Source organism: Oxyura jamaicensis, chromosome 1 (genome assembly GCF_011077185.1).
Source record: "Oxyura jamaicensis isolate SHBP4307 breed ruddy duck chromosome 1, BPBGC_Ojam_1.0, whole genome shotgun sequence".
NCBI lineage: Eukaryota > Metazoa > Chordata > Aves > Anseriformes > Anatidae > Oxyura > Oxyura jamaicensis.
In genome coordinates this window covers 124,147,166-124,172,674 of record NC_048893.1, presented here as the reverse complement: position 1 = coordinate 124,172,674, position 25,509 = coordinate 124,147,166, and the positions used below count along the sequence as shown (strand labels likewise).

Sequence of the window (25,509 nt, the reverse complement as noted above, 5' to 3'; positions counted from 1 at the left end):
TGTGCTTCTAGATAAAGGCAAGGGCATGCAAAGTGTCATAATCATAAGTACAGAGTCAGAGCTGCCCGCAGGCACCTTTTGTACAAGGAGCTGGCTGCGTTTATCCTGTGGCCAAGGGATTTATGCAGAACACCACAGACCTGGAGGCCAAGCTGTACCTGCAGCATAGCTCAGCACAGGCCTTCAGGTCTCTTGTTTTGCATAAATCTTGTTAGCTGTGACATGGAACACTAACTCCTTGATGTACAGTGGTCTTCTGGTCAGGATGACTGCACGTTGTCACTGCCTCTGAGGCTGTGTACCTCAGAAACTCATGTTTCTGTTGGTTCATTGATGAGTTATCTTCCAAAAATCTCCTTCTAGTCATCCCGTATTGCCCTTTCAGCAGATACAGAGTGCTCAAAGTCCGCTGTTAAAACTGGAATTTCTTGTAAGGCTTCTATTTAAAAAGCTTTTACTTATTTTGCCTTCTTGAACAGGTGTTTTGAAGCAGATGTCCACCCTAATGCCCCTTCTGTTCTGTCCTCTAACCCTCAGGCAAAAACTTTTGGCTTTCTTGTTCCACATTTCAAAGCAAATGTCCTTGCCTTCAAGCCTCTCCTTTGCAAGAATCTCCTTGCTTTCTTAGTTCATCTTCCTGAAATATTCTGTACATCTATTCATGGCACATTGTGGCTAACCCACCACATTATGTGTAACCCTAATGAGTGATCTCACGGGGGTAACAGTTCTAGGATAACAGTGCACAGTCGCAGAAATAAGATTTGACTCCCTGTTCCTCCTATCTGTTTCCCTTGACACTTGCATTTGTGTATAGCTACCTGAAGTCTGGTCTGGTCATGCTGCTTTCACAGAGGGAAAGAGAGCTTCATGCTCATAGGAAATTTGGGGTGTATCTGATATTTATCATAAACATCAAATTCTGAATTTGACAGGTAGGTGTTAGAATCCCTTCTCAAACTCATGTGTCTGCTCATGTTACTGAGGTTCTTACTGTTCTCACTGCCGACCCTTCTTTTTATGGTAACGAGTTTCCCTTCAGCAACAGAATTAAAGCGTTCATAGAAATGGTTTGTCTTCAGTGTCTTTCAAACTACTGAAAGTCTTGCTTTGGATCTGGCTTGCAAGGCTCCTGTAGCTCTCCAGCATGTGCTAAGCCAAGTACTTGGGCTGAATAGTAGTCTTCATTAGGGTTTATTGTCAACATTTATTTATTTTTTGTATAATCTTCTATACAACCCTTTGTCTTTTAATTTGGTTTACTGTTTCGACAGTATTTCCTGTTTGGATTATTGAGAAATTAAATAATGAGTAAAAGAAAAATCTACGCTCCTCAAATGAGAGCAAATTAATGATGTCTGCATTTCTTTTTTTCCCCTTAATGTTATAATCCTTTGTGTGAGGGAGGTATTAAGAGGTTTCAGCTACCCAGCTAGGGAAGAAACTAGTATTGTCTGTTATTTGAATCCCAGAAGATTAGCTGTGCTGATTCAAAAGCTTCTGGTTGTTGGTGTTCTTATTTTACTACACTTCTGCAATACTGTGATAATTTTTAAGGTCTGTACCCTTGTTCAGAAATTGTATCTAGACAGCAATAGATGCTTAAGTTCACACTACTCCAATGCTTAGCTGTGGAAAAGTTGCTTAATCAATAACAAAAAGCAGTATATATATTTCTGGGAAGTAGGTCTTGTCAGGTGAACCAGATTTCTTCATTCACATCATGTAGAGTTGAAGGAAGCTACGTACATATGTGACAGTTTACGACAGTTTACTTATAAGTGAGAACTGTACGAGATTCTAATAAAATTTTCTGTATAATTCTAGGTTTTTAAGGCTGTGTGGATTTAAGAACTGGCTGATTGACATATTTTTAAGGTCTCTTAGTAGGGAGCTAAGGAGAGGTATTTTTTTTCATCTGTTCTTGATAGAGAAGGATTGTAGGTACCATATGGCTATTCAATATTTTAATGAGTAATCTGAAAGTAAATGTGAAATTACTACTGTTAAAAGTTATAGAAAACACACTGAAGTGGTAAGTAATAAAAGATAACCTTGAAGAGCATTTAGCATTGTGTAGCAAGTGACTCCATGCGAAGCGTGTCTTTAAATATTTTTTTCTTCTTATACAATTGACTTTCAAGATCAGGATTTCTCATGGAAATCTGAATTATGTCAGGAGCGTTTTGAAGCAATCAGTTTTACTGTTTCAGATTAAAGCTGAAAGCTGATTAATACACAGGCTTTTCTTGTTCGTTACCCCGATATACCTAAGAATAATCATTTTGAGTTGGATGAATTTAGTTTAGCTCAGCATTGTAAAAAGTGGCTTTGTTAGAAGTAAACAAGAGACATTGAAGGGAAGGATGTAAGAACAGGAGAAGCATGTTGCGATAATCCCTATGGTATTCACAGCCTCTAATTGCTACGGTGCTACTGGGAAGTAATTATCATCAGAATATTCTAGCACAAATTATGCCAGCAGTGGTTTGTTGTTGTTGTTTTTTAATTTATGCTTAAAGCCACCTGTCCTTTGTCATCTACTTGTCCATGTATAGTGTTCAAAGTGTTAACTGGTATTTCCGTATACTGTATATTTTGTCCTTATGCATTTTTTTTACATGCCATCAATTTACAGTTGGCTGTCCTTCACCTAAAAACAGGTAAAAAGTACACTGCCAAATCCTACCAATTTATACGTAAGATGGCAACAGTAAGGGTGAAAGAACGTGATACCTTGTTGCTGCATCTTTTTCATCCTCAAAAATTTTGCTGATCTTTGCCTTTGATTTTACTTGTAATTAAAATCAGCATTGCTGACTTTTTCCTACTGATCAAGTGCGGTTTGGCTCTGTGGCAAGGTGGTTGTTTGTAATCACGGTCAAGGGCAAACCTCTGTACGGCGCACCATTTTCTTTCAGTAATGGTAGCGTGCATATGGAGGATTATTGCACTTAATGTTGTTCCTTAGGCTAAAGCACAACTCGCAGATGCTTTTTGTGCTGAAACCTGTGTGAAATACATACGGTGAAATTATGTCAAGCTTCTGAAGTAAATAGTGTATGCCAGTAGTAAATGTTTGTAATAGAGTTGAGGTCTGTTTTTCGGAGTTTTATGCAAAGAAAATACAGCTATTAGGCAAGCTGTACTGCTGCAAATCTTATCACTCTTTGATAACCACTTGCTTCAACTTCACCATTAGGCAAAGAATAACCTCCTGAATTCCTTACAGAGTTCTGTTTTGAAATACTAGGTATATAGTATTTCTCTTGAACACTTTGCATGGCATTTGAGTGCAGCAGTGAGAGGCGAATTTGATAAGCTAATTCACTTCAGTAACCACTTTTCTGTACCCGTAGATAAATGGTGATAAACTCTTTTTGCTTTGCAGGGTAGATGCTAATGTGCTGTTGAAAGTTTCTAAAGCTTTCATTTTTTCATTGATGCATTGTCTGTACCTGAACCTGAGCTTTTTCCATAGTCCCTTTCAGTTCCCTGTGGCAGGGCAAAACAATCAAATTAGCATTATATTGTAAATTAGCATTATATTGTAAATTTTAAATGCTGGTATCAGTGAAAACCTTTTTTTTTAAAACAAAAACAAAAAAAAAAAAAAAAAAAAAAAAAAAAAAAAACTTAATGGAAGATTCACGTATGTACCGTTACTGCTTCAAACATCAGATAGTTGTCAAGAATGGAGGATAAAAATCAAACTGCTGAGATTCCCGGCTTGAAAGGACAGCTGGTTATCTGGCAGGCATGGAAATAAAGCCTTAGTGGCACTAGTGGAAATCAGGTGCCTTAGTGGCACTGCTGCGCATTTGTCAATCCGTCTATAGTCATTTCAATGGTGATCACGTCTGCAGTTGTTTTTTCCCCCCTCTGAGCCTTTTATGACAGGGTGCCAGGCAGCTGTGAGGAAGGGCCCTTGTTTGATACTCCATTCCTTTGCCTCCACCGTGGTGCTTGTCACATTAATGAATGCTGCTCAGATGTTCGGCAGTAGGCAGTATTCAAAATTGGCATTCCCTCTTTTTTTCCTCCCCAAAGCCTAATTTAGAAATGGGAGGTGTGGGAGAAAGATGAGAGCTTTCGGAGAAGAGAAACTAATTCGGTGTGGGAGGAGATATTAAGATTCTTGTTCTCAGGAGTGTTGAATTCAAAGCAGTACAGTGTGAGGGTGGTGGTAGCAGCGCCGCAAATCGGGACGGCTTAAGTGGGACATTGTAACGTTGGGTAATGGCATTCCTACAGTGCAAAGCTGAGCGTGGAGAGACCTGATGCTGCAGAAGATTTTCAAAACAAGAAGGGGGAACAGGAGTGAATATATCATCTAACACCTTGTCCTTCAGTTACCTGCATTGTTGTGGTATGAGTGGCATATAAGCCGAAGTTAAAAATAGCAGGAGCAGTACATCTTGCCTTGGGAAGGATATGTGAAGTGTGTTGCTGGTGGCTCTTAAGTCAAAGATAAGTAATTTGTTACATTGAGAGGGAGAAGAGATCAGTATTTTCAGTCACACTTCCAGCTTCTTTGTCACATTAACCGTTGTAGATTAACCTGACATCTGTGAAGCTTTTTCTTTTATTTCTTAGAGGAAATTTCTTAGAGGTGTGTCTTTCTGATGGACTTTAGCTGCATGGATTCCTCCTATGGGTACTGTTTTTTAAGCAAAAGATTACTGCTTATTATTGCAAATAGCACTTTTCCTTGGAAGACTGCCAGTAAATAAACAAGCTCCTTAGTAGTAGCTGCATGCTTCCATCTGCAAATAGGTTACATATCATCACACCTGGATTAACACAGGAAACATTTTCAGACCTGCAGCAGTGTGTTGTGTGGCTGCCCCTAATGGTGTGTGTTAATTGCAAACAGCTCCTAGTTCTGTATCTCATTCTAATGCACTTGTCAGTGAAAACTTAAGTATATGTCATGGACATACAAAGCAAAACTATCCATGCAAATTTTTCAGCTTTTTGCAAGAAATAATTTATTATACTAGAAAAATTAAAGTTATGAACCTGACTGCAGTATTTCTTAAAAGCTGTGTAAGAAGAAATTGAAACTGAGGTTTTAAGACCTGATGTAGGGACTTGGATCATTAGGAAACCGGTGATGCAGGCTAGGAAATTTATAGATAATGAAAATTAATGTATAGGAGAAGTAGTAACATACGGCTAATTACAGAACTACATCTGTGGTAGTACGAAGTTGCTTGAATATTGGATTACAGTTTAGTCTTGTCATCAAATTGCAAAGTACTGCGTAGCATAATTGATGCAAAGAAGCCGAATTTTTGAATTTTAGGTTAGTTGGCTAGTTGTCTTTTGAAGGATTCTTATGGAGTTCTTAAACTTCTGTAGGACATCTGAGCAGCTCTAAGAACACTAGGTTAATCACTGATCTCTGGACACTGTATTTAAATAAAGGCCAATAAAAGCACAGTTCAGTTTTTGAGAAGTTCAGTATTAAATAAACTGTGGTGAAGGTGGATGGATCTGGATCATCTGGTTGGTTTGCAAAATTATTTGTAGAAACCAAGTTGACCTAAAACGTTACCACACAAGATAAGTGTATTGGATGTACCAATTACATTAGCTTATTTCCTTAATTGTTTTTGTGAATTTAAAGCCTTTTTTTTTTTTGGACTAGGAGTCCTGGAAAAGGAACACTTGACAGTGAAGGTAAAACATTGACAGAAATAGCAGAAGCTTGCCCAGTATTTCACTTCATTTAGAAGCTATAGGCTTTTCTAGGCACAATTATTTTTCATCAGAAAGGATTGCAGTACGTTTTTAAATAGTAAATTGTCCTTCTGAATGTCCTGGTTCAAGTTATTTTACATAATTACTCAGTTTTCTGTAACTCCTAATTGGTGTAATGCCCTTTAAAAAATATAGGAAACTGTTCTTTTTTTTTGATTAGAAGTTGTTGATTTTATTTTTGACTAGAAATACTCCTTTTAAGGTAGAACAGTGTTTATTTCTCACTCAAAAACCGGGTAACAATAAATGGGGGAAAAAAGATAGTATTTTCGGTTTATAACATTACAACTGTTTCAAATGTTTACGTGTAGGTAAAAATACCTGCAAAAGAACTTAATAATTGCACTTAAGCTGTATGGTGTTAGATCTCAGCTAAAAACCTAAGGGATTAGACAAGCCTGGCATCAGAGTATGGTGATGAAGGCATTTTGGATACAGCGGGTAGCCGGTCTGAGCTCTAGAGCAAAGGCCATGCTGTTGAGACTGCAGAGTGCTATGTGTTTCTGTCTGGAAGGACTTAGCAGACTTCTTCAGCTCACAGCAGTTGTTACAGGTTTGTACAGAACTGCAAGCATTCTTTATGCTACTTGTCCTTACGGGTAGCAGAAAGTAATATATGTGTATTATAAGACTACAACTCTCTAGAATACATACTTTTTGATTTGTTGTATTTAGCTGCACGCAGACAATAAAGCTCAATTCATCTGCTCCTTACCTTTGATAAAGAAATGAATTTTATGGTAGCATTCCTTATTCTAAAGGGTACAAAATTAAGCTTCTTTTAGTTTAATTGGAGGGGGGACACAGCATATGACAACTTCGGATTTACAAAGTCTGTTTATTTTTATTATATTATCCCTGAATTACTTTTAGCTTGTATTGCTAGGTGAGACCAATCTTCACCTAAGTTCATTTGAAATCCTACCACCCTACAACATAATGGCTTAACTTCACACTTTATGAAAAATCAGCCACTTTTTGGAATACTATGTCCATGTTTCAAGGTGTACAGCAAAGTGAGGTATTGTTTCTGAGTAGCTCAGGCAACTCTTCGCTGGAAGCAGATACCAACACTGCTCTTTGTTTTAAAGTTGTTTGTACCTTAACTGATGAAGCATCTTCCATTTCCTCGTCAGTGTGAATACTAATTTGGGTAGAGTACTGCAGCATAAAAATGTAACAAAGCTAAGTGCGTATTTGACAGAAGAGGAAGGTGAATGCTTGCAGGATCTTGAAGGGGAATAATTGTTCCCACTGCCACTTGTTCTTGCATGGATGTCATTCGCTCATACCCCCATTATACAAGTAGAGAGGTGTGTTCCCACAGGATTTGGGCAGTATCTCTGGTGTGCAGTATGGAGGGTGAGGGTTGCTAGCAGACAAGTCACCGCTGCAGCCCTGGAGTTCCTCTTGATGGTGATGACAAGCTAGTTCTAACATCTTTTGTACATGTTGTACTTGGAAGTTGCTCCTTGTTATGGACTGGTCCTTAGCCTCACTCTTGCTTGTTTTGGCTGCCATAAATATTTAGCCAGTTAACCTGGTTTTTCTTGTTTGGAGTGCATTTGAAATACATGAAATACATTTCCCTTTCAGGCCAAGGGGAAAAGGGCAAGTTTATGCTGTAAGCTGCAACCTAGTTGCCATCCTCCTGTTGTTGCCTCCAGGGTCTGCTTGCAATCAGCTGTGCTGCAGCCTTCTGGGCTTGGCACAATGCTTTCCTCAATTCTACGGTTGGACCACCATCCCGGGAACAGTTTTCCTCAGCAATAAAAATTAGTTTTGTGCAATTTCTTGTGCATGCTGCTGTCTGCACATGTTCATGCTCTCGCAATGCCACCCCCAACATCCTATTCATACCTATTCTGATCTGCCGCATGTCTGCAGCAGAAACAAGGTGCATGAATGTTTGTTCTCTGAAAAGCTCTGTGTTCTGTTTCCAGTTCTCAGCATAGCTTTGTGTTGCCTTTATTGAACATTTAAGTATCAGCTGATCATAAAATGCTTTGAGAGAGAAAGCTTAGTTTTGGTGCTGTCTTATCTAGTAATTTTCCAGTCCGCAGACGGTCTTTATAATGTTAAGACATGTTATAAAGCATATTATTTCATACATATCTAATAACAAAACATTGTCACAAATTCCAGTGTGCTGATAATTAGTTGTAAAGCTGTTTTCTTAAACCTTGGTTGCACAAAGTTACTGCCATGATTTTCCCTTTGGCTGTAAAGAGACTTTTTTTGATTTCAAGGTTTTCAGGTGATTTTTGATTTCAAAGTTAACAGGGATAGGTGTCGCAAGTGTAATCAGGTGCAGAGATGTAGAAAGATGAAATTCTATAGGATGAAAAAATAACTTGGTTGGCTGGTTATACACATACCTCCTTTTCTGACAGTACACATCTTGACCAGGAGGCAAGCTATCTTCTTGAAATCAATTAACATTTCCAACAGAGATGGAGTAGTGCCATGTTTATGCACAGAAATATGTTGCAGGCAATGCCATCTGTGGAGTAAAACTGACTAGCTACTTCTACAGGATCAAATTTCCTGTGACTGTTTGTGTGAAAAATTCATCCGGGTGTTGTGTACCTTTTTTTCTCCTCAAGGCATCAGCTAGCTAAGAATGATGTTAAGAAAATGTATACAAGATAGTATCTGGTGGAATTGCAGCCTGGGTTCTGAACCTGCTCTAATTCTGCAAGTCTTTCATGCTTCCAATGCTATGTCGCTGTAGCGAGGAGGAGTCCAAACTAAGTAGGGAGCTAAGAAGAATCAGCAGGAACCTCACCAGTGACTTCTAGGAAGGCGTAAGGGAGGCCAAACAAAATCTATTCCACAAACACTAGCAGACTTAAAAATAAATAAATAATAATTACAAAAAAATCTTGGGCATATTTCTCTTCAGAAATTCTGGGATGTAGCCCCTTCCTCCCCCAGATCTCCCAGCTGAATTCAGTATCAGAGAAGCAAATCAAAGAAGACCAGCCTGTCTATAGCATTTCTTTCTGTTTGTAACAGATACCAGCAAAATTGTCGGTTTTTCTATTTATATTGCTTGAAGATTCTGCTGCTGCTTAACCAACATCCCTTTGATTTCACATGTGTACATGCACAGAGCCATACACAAGTGCATATGCAAGCACACTTGCACATTTTTTAGTTAATGAGCTACATCAAGAGGTTTCTTCTGCTCTCTTCTGGAAACCAATGCTAGCCCATTCCTTCTGATGCCTCAGCAGAATTTTGCATGCACTAGTTAGCACACAGTTATGCTGATCCTTTTTATTCTCATGTGGATGAGCAGAGGTGGATGCTTGTGCCTCAGTATGAAGTACAAATGACAATGATTCTGTTTTATTGAAGTTTTCAGCAAGATCATACAAGTGTTAACTTAAAATATGAAGAAAATACTTCACAACTGAAGCTTTCTGATAATATTTTCTCAGATATCACTCGTGTCTACGCCCTAAGGTCATGTTTCAGGAAAGTGCTGAAAAATTACCCTCACTGCTAGAGCATCATGCTTTTTCCCTAAACATGTTTGTTGGAAGGAAGGCATTTTTTTAGCAGTTCTGAGCTAGAAGAAAAAGTGAAAATGTGAGGTACGTGTATAATTTTGAATTATTTAAATTCTTTGATAGCTCTGTTTCTACAGTAAAAAGTAAGATACAGAATTTTTCAATGAGAGAGAATGCCTTCTTCTGAGATTGTCTGACTGGGATATGATCTTGCATATAATAAATCTGTAAAGGCAAATGTAGAAGAATAATTAGGTCCATGGATCTTTTGTGCTTGGATTTTTTTTCCTTTTGATTTTTGGGACAGGGTAGGTTAACAGTTAACAAATTTGCAGGAGCTTTTTCTTTTTTTGAGGAGATGACAATAGCTGTCTATTCACACCATACTACCTGAATGAAATCTATGTGAGGAGGCTTTTTGGTTTTGATGATTTAAATTGGTTCTAAAGTAATTAATGGATTTGCTTGGCAATATTCTTATGTAATACTTATACCCAGAGCTTTGGACATTTAATCTTTTAATGTAGTGTAGTTTTATAAAAATAGAAACTAAAAATTAGACATCTGGAATTGTGTTATAATGAAACCAAGTCAGAGGTAATACAAGCGTGAACACCAGTCAAGAAACTACTGCTAGAGCTGTTGTTCATGCTCTACATAGCAGAATGCTGCTGCATCGGTTTCCAAAGGACTGAAGGCAACCTTTATCTGAAGAAGCTTTGTCATATATATCTACAACTAGTTTAGCCTAATGCAGTGCAGCTTCAAGCTTATTTGTACAGCTTTAGTTATCCTTTTTTTTTTTTTTAAATAATCTTAAATGTTCTGTTTCTCCCTAATCAAATATGAAGTAACAGCATTGTTTTTAAATATTAACAACTAATTTTACAAAGTAAAAGGCTTGAATTCCTTGGGGAGTAAAAGTTTCCAAAGCTTCTCCAATTGTTACTTGTTCTTCCATGTCCATTTAGATCAATCTTACAGTGCCTTGGTATTCAGAGAAATAACAGCTCTAGGACATCAATATATAACATACATTCTGAATCCTTTTTTTTTTTTATGACAACCTTTCACATAAATCGTTGAAGTCTGATTCAAGGATCTTAACCTGTAACATCCTCCTGGAATCTAAATGTAAGAAAAGTAGTTACTTCCAGTGGGGCTGCCTTTGCCTGTTATTTAAAGCTTTATTGATCTCGGGTAATACCTTCTATTACACTGGAAAAAGGAAATGCAAAGCTTCTAGAGGAGATATTTATAGCTTTATGCATGTACTCATTGGAGAACGTGTGCTGTATTGTCCAATATGCAAGTCAAAGAAGATGGGTGAGCTTCAGAAATTCTGGTCTTGCTGCTAGCTGTGCCAGATTGCCCTGTGGGATGTGAGAATTGATGCTGTACGGTTGCATTGGCAATGGAGATTTTCTTACTTCAGTAGCAGAGCTGGGAATACTTTATTTGTATTTCTAGCTTGTATATTGCAAATACAATCCAGTGGTCTGTGGTGTGTAGCAGTGAAACCCAAAGACTCCTGATACAGAGGAGGTAATCTATCTGAGGTTGATCACTTTATTTCTAAATGTACTGTAAAAATGTGTGTTTGTACACGTGAGGAAAAAATAAAGCATCCAGAGACAGAAGGGTTGCAAAGTCAAGTAGCTTGGGTGGAATTAATCTCACCCACTGTTTCAGTGCGTAGGCCTTACATAAACGAGGGAGATCAGTTATGTAAATTGAGACTCCAGCCCCCAAAAAGCAATTCATACCATCTGGGTAAAATTGGCAACCTTTTGGCCGAATCTTCTCTCTTTCCCCTGCTTTAACTAGCTGTGGGGAAAGCCTTGATAGCACATATTGGGTATATAACTCTTTGCAAGATAGACTGTACTTTGGAAATGTTTGAGGTTTGCTGTAGATGTATTTGGTCTTTTTAAACACTGAGCATACTTGTTCTCTGTTTAAATTTAGCTTTGGAGATTGTGTTTTCTATTTTGGACCTGAAGAAGGGCTTCAGTTTCTTTTGCGTGTATACCAGTAGTTCTAATAAAAGAACGTTACCTTTTCCCCTCAAATACTGCCTTGCTTATATATGCTGTGATAAACTTACTTTTTTGCACATAATTTTCCAGACTTTTCAAATACAAAATTCATCATAGAACACCATATGGATACCCACGCAATTGTCACACAGCTGTCAGCTTCTAGTATTTGATATGGTGTAGCTGGTAGCCTGTTGCCTTCATCCTCTGCACATACCAGGACTCTGTGGAATGAGACTCATCTGTGGTATCAGTGGGTTTGTAGCTATTTCTGAATTCTCACCATTCCTTTGCTTTCAGTAAAGGTGGATTCCAGTAAAATTGTAGATGTTCGCAGATTTAATATCTTACTTGTTACACTCTTTTTAATACTAACTTCTGAGTCCCATTTCCTTTTCTCAGCTCTGTCTTCTAATCTGTTTTCAGTCTGCATTTTTCTGCCTGCTCTTCCTAGACTATTTAGTTGCTGTGTTCCCTGGCTGTCAGATCTTCATTCTGCATTTTCTTTTACCCTCCTCTCTCCACCTGTTGTTTGCACATTTGGGGATGTTGTGGTTTAACCACAGCAGGCAGCTAAGCACTGAGCCATTTGTTCACTTCCCCCTAGTGGGACTGGGGAGAGAATAGGAAAAAAAGGTAAAACTCATTGGATGAAATAAAGACAGTTTAATAGGACAGAAAAAGAGGGGAAAATGCGTATACAAAACAAGTGATGCACAATGCAATTGCTCACTACCTGCTGACTGATGCCCAGCCTGTCCCTGAGCACCAGCCTGGCCAACCCCCCGTTTTATCGCTGAGCAAGCATGACACCATATGGTTTGGGATATCCCTTTGGTCACTGGGGCCAGCTGTCCTGGGTGTGTCTCCTCCCAGCTCCCGGTGCTCCCCCAGCCTCTTTGCTGGCAGGGCAGCACAAGAAGCTGAAAAGTCCTTGCCTTACAGTAAGCTCTGCTCTGTAGCAACTAAAACAGCAGTGTGTTATCAGCCTTATTCTCATCCTAAATCCAAAGCACAGCACCACAGCAGCCACTAAGAAGAAAATTAACTCTATCTCAGCTGAAACCAAGACTGTCATAATAAAGTTGGTGAGACAAGACACTTAGACCTTCCCTTTTAGCCAAGAGTTATTCTTATTCCTTTGTCATATTTGGGAACCTTTCACAGTGAACATAAAGTCTGCATGATACTTTTTTTCCTGGCTCAAAAGTGCACATGTATGTGTGTGTGCGACATCTAAGAGATGTACGTTAGATAGTCTTAGTGGTAGGGGGTAAGTTTTGTAAGAATAGATTTTAAACAAAAAATAAAAATAAAACAACAACAACAAAAATGTTCCTGGAACTGGTGTGATGTTTAAACTTTTCCTTTTTGAGATAAAAAAGAAAAATATATAGAGATAAGTCCTTGGACTCTGCAGAAACGGCCTGAAGCGAATCCACGAACTTCTTTTCTCAATTAAGCTCCAAAATTGGAATCTTAGATGTGCAGCACAGAGGTAGAAATGCTATTTTTATGAAGAAGTCTGAGTAACTGCAGTTTTTTCCTCATATATTTAGTAGTGACAGAAGTCTTCCTTGGATGCCGATTCCTTTATTTCCTCGTGTACATTTAAATTTCTATACACCTTGTTCAGAGGCAGCTCTTCAGTTCCTCCAACCTCTGCAACAGTGATACAGTATAACAAGTATATCTCTGAGGTATGAATCTTGCCTGCTGTCCTTTTTTAAGAACTGTCCTTTTTTAAGAAATTTGGATTGAATTTGAATCCTAGATACTGTTCTATAAAGAAGAGACAGTCTCTCAGAGGAATGCAGTTTTAAATGCTTGGCAGAGCAAAATGGCAATATTGTTAAAAGACAAGAATTTCTCCCTTATTGGCCAAAGAATGTGCAGTCTGTCTGATCCTGGAGAAGAAAAGCCTTTCTTTCTGTACAAACTTGAGTGTAGACACTTTGAGAAGAAATTAAGATATCCGTTTAAAATGATTTCAACATGTAGACTGGAAATTAAAAAAAAAAAATAAAATTAGCTAAATTAAAAGGGAAGTAGGAAAGACCATTGATTTAGGATTTATGTGTGACATCCATCAGGCTTGTAGAGAAAGAGTCAGAAGTGAGGAGGAATGATCAATGAAACGTCAGGAAAAACAATCCTAATTTACTATGATATTAAAACTAATTAAAAAATGAGGACAAGAATATAGTACCAATTTGCACCTATAGAACTTCCTCTGTTATAAGATTGCCCTAGAACTTGGCTTTGATAAGAGCATAGTGTTGTCAGCAAATATGTCTCACGATTTGTTGGGGCAGGGAAAGAGCAAAAAGATAGCTTTTTCTAAATGCCACAGTATTCTTAGGGGAAAGAAAAAATCACTATAGTTGTATAGAGGAAGAAGTAGCTAAAGAACTGAGGCTAGAAAATATAGGTGGCATTTCTCATTCAAATGTATCCCTTTCCTAGGGAACAACACAAAATATTGCTATTGAAGATCTGAAGAGTGAAAGGAATATTTGTGAGCCTTGTTGATATTTGGGGGAAAAAGAAGATACCATGGATGTGTATTAAAAAAAAAAAAGAAAAAAGAAAAACCTCCATACCTGCATGGAGGTCTTTTCTGGATGGGGATGACAATGTGATTGAGCACTTGTGGGTCAGAATTAGAGGAGAGACCAGATAGTGTGACGTTATATTGGGACTTCGGTATAGACCCTAGTTGGGCCAAAGAAGTGGGCAAAGCCTTCTTTAAGCTGCTTGAAGTAGTTTGTGAATCACAGACCCAGGTTTTCATGGGGGGACTTTAACTTCCCTGGCATCTGCTGGGAGGACAACGTGGCGGGATATAACTGGTCCCAGAAATATATGGAGGGTGTTAGGGATGATGCCTTGATACAGGTGCTGGAATGAGTCAGCCAGGGTATTATAATTGTTGCAATAGCCATGAAATAGTGGAGTTCAACTTGACCAGTGGAATGAGGAAGAAGGTAACAGAGTATTCAAGAAACTGGTTGGTGGGTAGCTCACGGAAGGCAGCTTAAAAGGCAAGGGAAAGCTGGCAGTCCTTTAACAACATCCTCCACAAGCATAAGAACAGTCCATCTTGGTGGTTAGGAAAACAGGTAGACTGATCAGAAGGCTGACATGGCTAAGCAGGGAGTTCATGATGAAGCTCCAATAGAGGGAAAAAAAAAAGGCAGTATACAGGAGGTGGAACCAAGGATAGGCTGAAAAGGAGGAATTTAGCAACATTGATTGGGTGCATCTGAGTGATGTCAGGAAAGCCAAAGCTCAGCTGAAGCTGAGATTTGTAAGGGCAGCAAGAAGAACATCTGTTGCTATGTTGGCAGAACAAGGAAAGTGTGGGCCCATTACTAAGTGGGGCTGGCAATTCAGTGACAGCAGACACAGATACGTTTAAGGTGCTTGGTGCCAACTTTGCCTCTATGCTTAGTGAAAGGGTTGAGGAAGGAGATGAATTATCAGCAGTAGGTGAGGATTGAGTCAGGAATTACTTGAGATAAACCAGACAGTTTTGTAGGACCAGATGGGCAGTATCCGAAGGTACTGAGTCCTTGCAGCAGGACATCTCTTGATTCTTTGAAAGGCTGTGCAGATTGAGAAAGGTGTCTGATGAAAGGAGAAACTTTATTTTACGTATTATTTTAACAACATTCCAACTGATTTTACCCATGACTGGAGAATCCAAATGCAATTTCCATACATTTCACAGTGTGGTTTAACCCAGCAGGCAGCTAAACACCACCAAGCAGTCTGCTCCCTCCCTCCCCAATAGGATGAGGGGAGGGAATTGAAAAATGTAAAATGTGAGAACTCGTGGGTTGCAATAAAGACAGTTTAATGGGAAAGAAAGAAGGGGGGGGGGGGGGTGGAGAGAGGAGAAAAACTGATGCCAACACAATTACTCACCACCAGCCAAATGATGCCCAGCCTGTCCCCAAGTAATTGCAGCTTACCCCCAGCCAACTCATCCCAGTTTTATAGCTGAGCATGACACCCTGTGGTATGGGATATCCCTTTTGCCAGTTTGGGTCAGCTGTCCTGGCTGTGTCCCCTCCCAGCTTCTTTTGCATCCCCAGCCTGCTTGCTTGCAAGGCAGTGTAAGAAGCTGAAACATCCTTGGCTTAGTGTAAGCACTGCTCTGCAACAGCGAAAATATCGGTGTGTTATCACCACTACTTTCATCACAAATCCAAAACATAGCACCATACCAGCTACTAAGAAAAAAGCTGACTCCCACTCAAAGCCAGGACACCCGTGCATACTAAAGCTGAACATGGGGCTTGATTTTCTTTTTGTGTGCTCCCACAGTTAGTAGATGTCGAAAGTTGACATTATTAAGATAGAAATTCAGGTGTGTGTGTGGGCACCTGTACAAGTGTCTAAACTCCTGCTGTAGTGAGTGGATATCTCATCAAGGAATAGAGAGTTCAATTCATGCTACTAGGGGAGATGAAAGGTCACAGAATCACAGAATCATCTAGGTTGGAAGAGACCTCCAAGATCACCGAGTCCAACCTCCGACCTAACGCTAACAAATCTTCCACTAAACCATATCCCTAAGCTCTACATCTAAACGTCTTTTAAAGACCTCCAGGGATGGTGACTCAACCACTTCCCTGGACAGCCTGTTCCAGTGACTAACAACCCGTTCAGTAAAGAAGTTCTTCCTAATATCCAACCTAAACCTCCCCTGGCGCAACTTTAGCCCATCTTAAATGCTGATGTTTAGGGTTACGGGATCTTGTCTGGAGTGACTCTCCAGCTCTTCTAATTCTAGCAGAAGTTTTGAACACCTAATTTACATGCATATATCTGAATTCAGATGTCTAATCTGAAACTGGATTCTGCCTGAAGAGTTTCAGCCTAAGAAACTTGCTTGACAAGTCTGTCTTGGTTCACAGTAGGTCTTTTTTTTTTAAAGGTTAAAAGAAAAATGCCTGTTCAACTGTTGATAAGAATAGTCTTAATGTCTGGCCAAATACTTAAAATGAGAAAATGCCAGATAAAAAATGTTTGGCAGAAGAAAATTGGCTATCACTTGCACAAGTAAAGATTTCAGAATTAAAGCCTGAACTGTGCTCAGTAAACTTCAGAAGTTTAACTGATCACACTGATTTGATTCTCAAAGCTGAAAAAATAAAACTGAAGAGTCAGATAAGACTTCAGTGTTGATGTTTGTTTCAAAAAAATTTCCAATATGTTTGCCTACTCTTGACTTACCAGGTGCTCAAGAAAGGTTTGGTACAGTACTAAAAACAAAGAATTAAGAAAATAGTGTAATTATATCCATCGTGCTGGTCTCTGCATTTATGGCAGCAGCAGTATCTTAAAGAAAGCCATAAAGTACGTGCAGCTTGTCCTCCTGTTTTGTTTTTTTTTCTACTTCATTATCACTTGTATTCCAAGTATCAAGATAATGTTATAAAAAGTAATTAAATACACCTGTAGTTACCCAATGCAGTGTTATGCTATTTATAAATAGCTTTATTTTTCTTACCCATTTTTTCACAATTCCCAGATGTAACAGGAAAAAAATGAAATAGAACTGGAAGAGGATTGGGATTTGAAACTTAAATGACTACTGATTTTTCAGTATCAGAGAAACTTTACAGCTACTTACTGAATTTGGGTTCCATTTTACATCTATAGTTGGGATTAAACAATGCTGTCAAATTGTAAAATGATAGGGATTAGTGCTACTGTAGTGCTACAATAGGACAAAATGAAGCCCAGATTATTTTGAAACAAAAACTGATGCAATAATACTGGTTTACCATGAAAAGAAAAAATAGCTGCATTTATGGTATTTAAAAGCTGCCTTTTTCTTCCAGACCCTTTTCATTATACTGTTGTACAGATTCTTTGGGAATACATACTTATTTTCTGGCTTGGAGAAATGTGAATAAATATGAAAAACCATATGGAAGAATAAAAGTTTCAGTGCTAACCACTATCATCAGCGTAGTAGTTAGCAGAAAACACTTCCTTCAGTGTTCTTTTCAGGGTAATATTTGAGGGCCATGGGACTGCTTAAATTTTAACATGATAACCTCGGGTTCAAGAAACTGCCAATTCCCCCTGGTTATGAAAACCCAGCATTCAGCATAATGCAGAATAAGAACACAGCGAGAATTTGCACAGGGCTGGCATCAGTTGAGAGAGCGCTCGGCCCCCTGGGCTTCCCTTGGAGTCTGGGGAAGGGGGTCCTTAGTTTATGCACCGTGTCTTTGGTCCTGCTCTGAATCTCTCTGTGCACCTCTGCTGATCTTAGATGAAAGCTGGAGGGACTAGGCTGCAAGGCTGAGATTAGTCTTTGTAACTTGCTGGGAAGCAGAGGGGGAAAAAGCATGAATAGGTAGCTTTCAGGTAGTTGAAGAATATCAGATGTGTACGTTGTAACGTGCCCGTCTCAGGATTCAGGTGTGCCTCCTACCAAGTGCTTAAGGCAGAATCAGCTACAGCAGGCTGCTCACGATCCCACCGGGGTGGATTCTGAGGATATTTGGAGTGTATCAAAGATATTTGAAATGTCTCCAGGGATGGGGATGATGGGGATGGCTGAAGGTGCCACCAGAGGAGGGCCCCTTCATCCCCCTCCAGCCTGCTGGTGCCAGCTCTCCCTGCAGGCCCCACTGTGTGAGCCTGTGGATACAGGTGGGCCGCTCCTTCGGCGTACACATTCCTCTTACTCTTGGGTGAAAAACGATTGCAGTTTATGATTCCCTTTAATGCAATGCAGGCATTTACTCATGGCATTTATTCGTTCAAACTGACAACACAGTTGTTTTAAGCACTCTGAAAAACATAGATAAAGAAATCAAAAGAAACTGTTTCAATCTTCTTGCATTTAAAAGACTCTTTCCATCGTTGTACACACTTAAAGTTTGCTGACAAACAGCTACCTAAAGGTTTCAGCCTTTCTTTTTCTGCTTTCTCCCACAGTGGAATAGCTGAGCTTTTATACCTGTTCCTACTTTGAGATTTTCTAGTGGGTCCAGACTGGTTTAAGCATTCTCTGCTCCTCATCTTGTTCTTTACCCGGGAGATCGTGTGGCCATCTTCTTTAAATGGGCATGTTAAGTATATAAATCCTTGTTCCATTAAGAGTCTTCTCCAGCTCTTAGCTGGTTAGTGAATAACACTTTGCTTTCATGAGACAAAAAATGGATTTGTGCCGATTCATTCTAGGTGCTTCTTTTCAAGTAGACTCTCACATGTACGTGTTGGAGAAATTCTAATCAATTTTCCAGTAAGTAAAGGCATTTTGAAAGCTCAGACGTACTGTTCTTCGTTATTTACGAGGGGATCTGTTTCTTCCTTAAAAAAAAAAAGAAAAAAAAAAAAAAAAACAACTTTTGGGATTAGGAAGTAATTTCCTGAAAGTCCTTCAACACTAAGAGTGATATTTCATAGATAAACCGTTTTTTTTTGTTTGTTTTTCTTTTTTTTTTCTTTTTAAACTGAAAAACAGATAGCAGACTCACATTTTTTCAAGTAAGAAATGTAAGACAAAAACTGAGAAACACTTCTCAAGAGAAATTTCCAAAGACTTTTAGGTATCCACGAATACACAGCACTGTTACTGTACTTAAAAGTGCCAATATAGATATATTTTTTTTTTTCAAAAAATAAATTGAATTAATCATTTTGCACGTCTCTTTAATTTGCACAGAGTAATCTAAGAAAGTCACCAAGATTTTAAAAGTAATATCTGCAAAATTGCCAGAACCTGATACTAGAAGTCCCGAGAAGGCAGGATGCTGTCCTCTGCTCTGATAATATTGTCTAGGGGTAGCAATATTTTAAGGCAGAATACAAATGGAGTCAGAGCAGTGTCTGGAAGGTGTCCTCAGGACCTGATTTACGTGCAGTCAGTGATGCCTGTTACATCTCAGAGCTTGCATTGTGGGTAGCTTGGTAAAAGCTTAAAAATGTTTGTAATGACGAATGTGACATTTATGATAAATCAATCAGTACTGATTAAGATGCTAATATTTTGTGTTCTGGTTTGGAGAATAATTTGAAAGAATGATTTTGCTGGGTTTTTGAAGCTTCATTTTAAGCAACTCTTTAAAAAAATAAACACATTATTCTCCTGTATCATGGGCCTCTGTTTGCCTCTCTGCTGATTATTTAGTATGCTGTGGTTTTTACTGAAATCTAGATTATTGAAAGTTCTATCCTAAGCACTTAAACGTTGAAGAACATTATCATGCTTATGCAAGTTAAAGAAAAATGGTACTACTTTGTTCAGAAAAGGCATCGTCTGTGGAATGCATTTGGCTGTTTTTTTTGTTGTTGTTGTTGTTTGTTTGTTTTCTTTCCTGGACATTCATTGAAGTCTCAAATATTGAATCAGCGAGTAAGTTTTTCTACCTAGACAGTACGCTGACTGAATATGAGAATTTTCCATGCCAGGAGCTGGATACTGAGCTATTGTCTAAGGAGGGTATGCGCAAGCAGGCTGAATGTTGTATTAGCTGCACACTTCTGTCCATGCTTCAAAAAAGTCTTGAAAAAAAGGAGAAAAAAAAAAAAAGCACTTTTGAAAAGCAAAAAGGTATTTTTAGAGAATTACAGTTTTACTTTGGAGAATTGCAACTTGACGTTATTGAGGAGCAGAGAGCTATATCCATAAAAGAGATGAGATTACCAAAACAACTTTAAAGTAAATGGTTAATTTCCAAATTATTAGTTTGATCTGTAAAGATCAGATTCCTGCGGAAGCCTGAGTTTTCACTGTTGAATTTCCTCATTACTTGAAGTTTTGCTTTTCTCTGTATCCCTGATTCTGTTGATCTTCTCAGGGGTTAGCAATGTGGCATCTGTTTGCTTTGTTGATAGTGTCTGTCACTTGCTCGAAACTTCACGTAGGGCCTGTATCATCTGACAGCTCCATCATGGGTCTCCTAATCCAGTAAGCACATTCTTACCACCATGCTATATACCTGCAGAATCATTCCGTATACAAAATGTATTCTGTTTTTTTCAATCTCATTCGTAGTTTGTGTAAGTGACAATATGTACAACTGTGGATCAACAACTGTGCATTAGTTCATTGCATAGTCTACATATGTTGCTTATCTGCAGCATCATACGATGTATGGAGACTGAGTTCTTACTGCTTTCCTCCCCCCAGAAGGGATATTGTATGTATAGCTGACAAAGCTCACCGTTTTTGAAACTGTCTTTTTAGAAACCTGAATTTCTCGGTAATACCTGGTTGAAATTTGACATCCAGTTCAGAATTACTAGTGGTGATGGTAAATGGAGAAACAGGCAAACAGGATGTTTCAGATGCATTCTTCCTTTGGAAATTAGTTTTAACTGATTAGTGAGGAGCTACTATTGTTTATATTACCTCATATAAATTATATAATTGGTTTAGAGCACTCAACCAGGAAATGGGAAACCTGCACTGAGCTTCAATTCTCTGTTCTGCCTGACAGCACTCCCAAACCCTGCTATTTTGGAGGTGTTTCAAGTCTTGGGGAAGTTAAAGAATTTTTGACAAGCAGGTGCATCACATCAAAAAGATCTTTGTACCGTAATCTTCAGTGATGGTCCATTTTAGCTTTGTCATGGCTGTTTCATCACTGATTCCTAGAGAATGCCATTTAGATACGATGGGGTTCTCCAAGAATCCTAGACAAGAATGTCCCAGCTTAAGGAGGAAAAGATGTTACTAGTGCAGCTCCTCAAAGCACCTATTATCTGGTCTCATTTTGTTCTTGTTTCACTTCAAGTTATTTAAATATAATACTCATTTTTGTGGGGCTTTCTGCTTGTTATTTAAGATAGGTTATTTTTTTTACAGGAAATCCAAAGCAAAATGAATTAATGTTTGGTATATATTCTTGGTTACTTCATTATGACAACATTCATTACTTGTATGGAGTAATGCAATTGTTAAGGCTTTTCAAATGAAAATTTCTGTCTGGATTACTTTTTTGAAAGTAACTGTCTGGATTACTTTTTTTCCAAGTGTGTTGCTAATGTGTCCAAAATAATCGTGTTCACTATATACATCAGGGTCAGCAGAATAGTGGCACAGAACCACATGGACTAATTTTTTTTTTTTTTTTGAATGGTGCAGAACTACCCTCTGTGTGAGGCAACAACTTTTAATTCCTACATTTCTTTCAGTTGACTTAGCCATTACTTTGAGAATGAAAATACAGCATTTTAATGGCTGCCCAAACATCCACAAATTTTTATTTTCCTTCAGGTGAAATAGGAATTCAATGGTAATGGATGAATTCGGCTTGTCTGCAAAGTGGTGTATGCACACTGTCTAAACACGTTACAGCCAGTGGAGTCTTTTGAGGGCAATTACAGTGCTCCTTTTCCGAACAGCCTTTCAGAGGCTTAATTAGCCAAAGTACCTGACGTTAGATACCACAAGTCAAATGAGTTAAATACACTCACTCTCTTAACAGTGTTCTTTCATAGTTACTATGAAAGAACATACTACTGTTGTTATTATAGTTGGAGTTAATCAGTATATCAGTACTATAACTCTGTAGTTACAATAGCCCATTCAGTTTAGTTTAGACCATTCGGTTTGTAAGCTTCCCGAAGCAAAAATATATTGGAACAGCATTTGACATAAAAGCTATAGACAAGCCTTTCAGAATCATTCCAAACCTGAGATGCATATTACTGCCTCACTTCTGATGTCCATGTCTTTTCTGTTCTGTAAGTTGATTGAGCAATGTGTAGTTCTTGGACCTTCGTAGTATCTCAGCTGAATTTCTGTAATAGCCTTCAGATTAGACCAGAGTGTATGAAAGAGATTTTGGTAGCAAAAGAGCAATGCATGTCTTCTCTAAGAGCTGGTAGCATCTGCTGAACTAACCTTCTTCAACGTGAAGTACATGTAGTTTGGTCACTTAATTCAATACACCACACAGGACTTCCCAGTTTTTCTGATAGATGTTACGAGTGATGGTGAAAGGATCATTTTTTCAACATGCAAATTAGGCATACCTATTATAAGCTTATGTTTGTTTAGTACAAACCGGAGTTCTCTGCCTGGTAACGTTTACTCTATTTTTAATGATTCCCAACCATCAGCTAAAAGATGAATATGCAACCTTATTGTTTTGGGGTTTTTGTTTGTTTATTTAAATTTGCAGTAGTATTGATTTTCATCTAGAGACTCTGTTCAGTATCTACAATAGTCTTTCCAAGTGTTTTTATTTTAAATGGCATCAGGTGTTTTACAGGTTCCTATGTTGTGACAATTTGAAGTTAAAAATGGAATAGATGTTTGTGCACATGTCATCAGGTGTTCTAGAAGGGCTTAACATTTTCATTGCTGCTCTCCAATCCAGCTTCTGTATGCTGTTAATAGTGGGATATCGTTATATTTTTGCAAAGTGTGAGGTTTGGAAAAGGTGTGTAAGGTAGATCTAGCTTCTTAAATAACTCTGGTAGACTACTGCCTATCTGCTCACATCCCCATATGGTGTGGCCTTAAAAGCTTCTTCCCCATCATCTGACTTAAATATGGGTGCTGCACCACCATATGAACTGATGTAATCATTTGGCCAGATGCAGTCATGTTCACATGAGAAGTGTCTCTGTTGAAGAGAAAAATAGGACCTATGATGATAATGTTTGGTGAGAACAGAGAATTACTAGAGGACAATATTTTTATGTTTATTTTTGAAAGGATGGAGAATTTATCTTCCCAAACTCACATTCTCTTCAGATACATGAAATTTGGAACCCAAAGGCTTTTGGCATCCTAATACTGGATTCAGGTTACTCCAGGTCTCGTTGTAAGCCTTAGTCATGTCCTCATATATTATTTTCATTTCGGTTCACAAGGACAAGCACAGACACTCATACTTTGGTCAGATAAAAGATTGTTTGACTTTCAGAATAATTAAACTGCAAAAATCACAGGAAGAACCATTGAAAATGTAATTGATATCTGGTACAAGGTATTTAAAGATTAATTTTGGATATTTAACTTTTTTTTTTTTTCATGCTGGGGTACCTAATTGTGATGTCTGCTTACATGGATTTTTGTATTGCCTGATCACTGAGATATTTACTGAGTTTTTATTCATTTTGGTTGGAGTTGTCAAATTTCTCTGGATTCTTTTTTATTATTTTTTCCTCTGATGCTTGGGGAGCAGAATGAAACCAACAGGAAAAAAAAAAAAAAAAAGTAACAAATCTTGCTCATTTCACTTTGTTTGCTTTTGCTTTACAGGAGACACATGAAATTGTGGCAATCAAGAAATTCAAAGACAGTGAAGGTAACCTTTTCTGCTGTGTAATCTTTCATGTCAATAATTACCCTGATAATATCTCTCCAGTTCAAATAAGAAGTCTAATATAGCAAGACGTGATTTTAAATGATCATGATTTATTAGCTCTGTGAATATTCAAGGCACTTGATCCTTTATACCTGCCTAGGGACTGTATTATACACTCAAACTAGAAAACTTTGGGCAACCTGGTTTAGTGGGAGGTATCCCCGCCCACAGCAGGGGGCTGGAATTAGATGGTCTTTAAGGTCCCTTCCAACCCAAACCATTCTGTGGTTCTAACTACCTTTCTTTCTTGGTGCATCTGTCTTAATTTTGCTCAGATTGTGGTGCCACACCTGGCAGTATGACCTGTAGTTGGAGAGTAGGGCTGATCAGAAAATGGCCAAAACTGGTCTTGTAGCACTAGCTTATGGAGTCTCTGAGCTTTATCAACCCTCATCCAGGGAGGGGATCTTAAACATTAGGGGGACTTGAAGGGATAAGCAGAGGAGATGGAGAGGTCACGGAGTGATGCATGGAGGAACTGGGGAGCTCTTCAGGACCTGTGGGAGCTGGGTGAGGAGGCAGCAGTTCTGCTCTGCTCTCCTTTGCAGGTTTCATTCTCCATGGAGAACTTGCTCCTTGTCCCCTTTCACAGTGGCCTCTGTGTACTTTACGGTGCTGCTGAGTTTGCTGAGAAGGGGAAAGAGCTGACTCCTGCAAGGCTTATTGTTGCTGGCTAAGTGGATGGCAGAAGGAAGGACACATGGGCATTACTGCCAGTGCTGCACACGCCTGTTCCTCACCCAGGACTAGTAAAACCAGAGTAAACTAGTAAAATCTGCACAAAACAAGACTGGCTTTTTGTCCTGAACGTGTTCACAACAGTGAAGCCCAGTATGCTGCCATAGGCAAAACTGGCAATCAGCTGCTGAGAACAGCTGTCTACCTTACACGCATCAAAAGTTAGCCCAAATCCCACATGGCCTAGCACAAACAGAGAAGCTGAGTGTGAAGTAATAAAAGGAGTAATCCCAGTTGGAGGTGATGTAGCTATAATCAGCCACGCATCGAGGCGTTAGCTGAAAGCTCAACAGTCTAATGATGTGGTTTAAAGAAATAGCAGCCATTTTATTTTAGCAAACTTCCATTTTTTGGTATTGTTACGGAACTGTGGATGGCTGTGGAGGTAGTTTTCAAAGTCAGTTAGACACAGCAAATTCAGATTTGTGTCTGTCATTTCCTGCAATACAAACTCTCACAGTGCGGGTTATTTTGCCAGATGCTTGAAGGGTGTAGCTGGTGAATCTTCTGCTATTCAGAAATCTGTTTCAAATCCCTATTAAAGAATGTAGATCATTTAATTGTGGTGGCCATCTTGACCGGGTCATGAGATTACTTCAGAATCACATTCTGTACTTCATGTCAACTGCTGAGTACACATCAAAGACAATGAATCTCAGTATTAAGCCCCAAACAGGATTATGATGTTAGACAGTACACCAAAAAAACGAAAACAAAAAATGCGTCCTTGCCATCATTTTGGCTTTCCATGAGAATTACGTAATATCAGTTTACATGACTGATGACTGCTTTTCAGAGTTGTAGCTAGTTGTTTACAAGTTTCTGGAAATACGACAGAAGTTCTTTTGATAGATTTGATTCAGGCCATTTCACATCTGTCTTTTTAATATGGTGGTTCATTACAAATCTGAATGTACTGTAATTGTTTCTATTGCCATTTTTGTTTCACTGAATTTTTGCTGTTTGACATGTGCATGCTAAATGAGCTGGAAAGAGTGCGTCTAGTTTTAGAAGAAATTATGTAATTGGGCTGACGCAAGCCAACACTGAGTACTCAGTTTCAAAATGAAATGATTTAGATGTGTTTAATTT

The 25,509-nt window shown here is 38.6% G+C and overlaps 1 protein-coding gene across 6 annotated transcripts in view; it reads left to right on the top strand.

Annotated features, from left to right (window-relative positions):
* The window catches only part of CDKL5 (cyclin dependent kinase like 5), a 131,227-nt gene that overhangs the window by 52,323 nt on the left and 53,395 nt on the right, over positions 1 to 25,509 (top strand). For all 6 annotated transcript variants that reach the window (XM_035323804.1, XM_035323728.1, XM_035323878.1 and 3 more), the window contains exon 4: positions 23,574 to 23,619. In XM_035323804.1, coding sequence (XP_035179695.1) covers positions 23,574 to 23,619 — 46 coding nt within the window. The remainder of the gene's footprint in view (positions 1 to 23,573; positions 23,620 to 25,509) is intronic.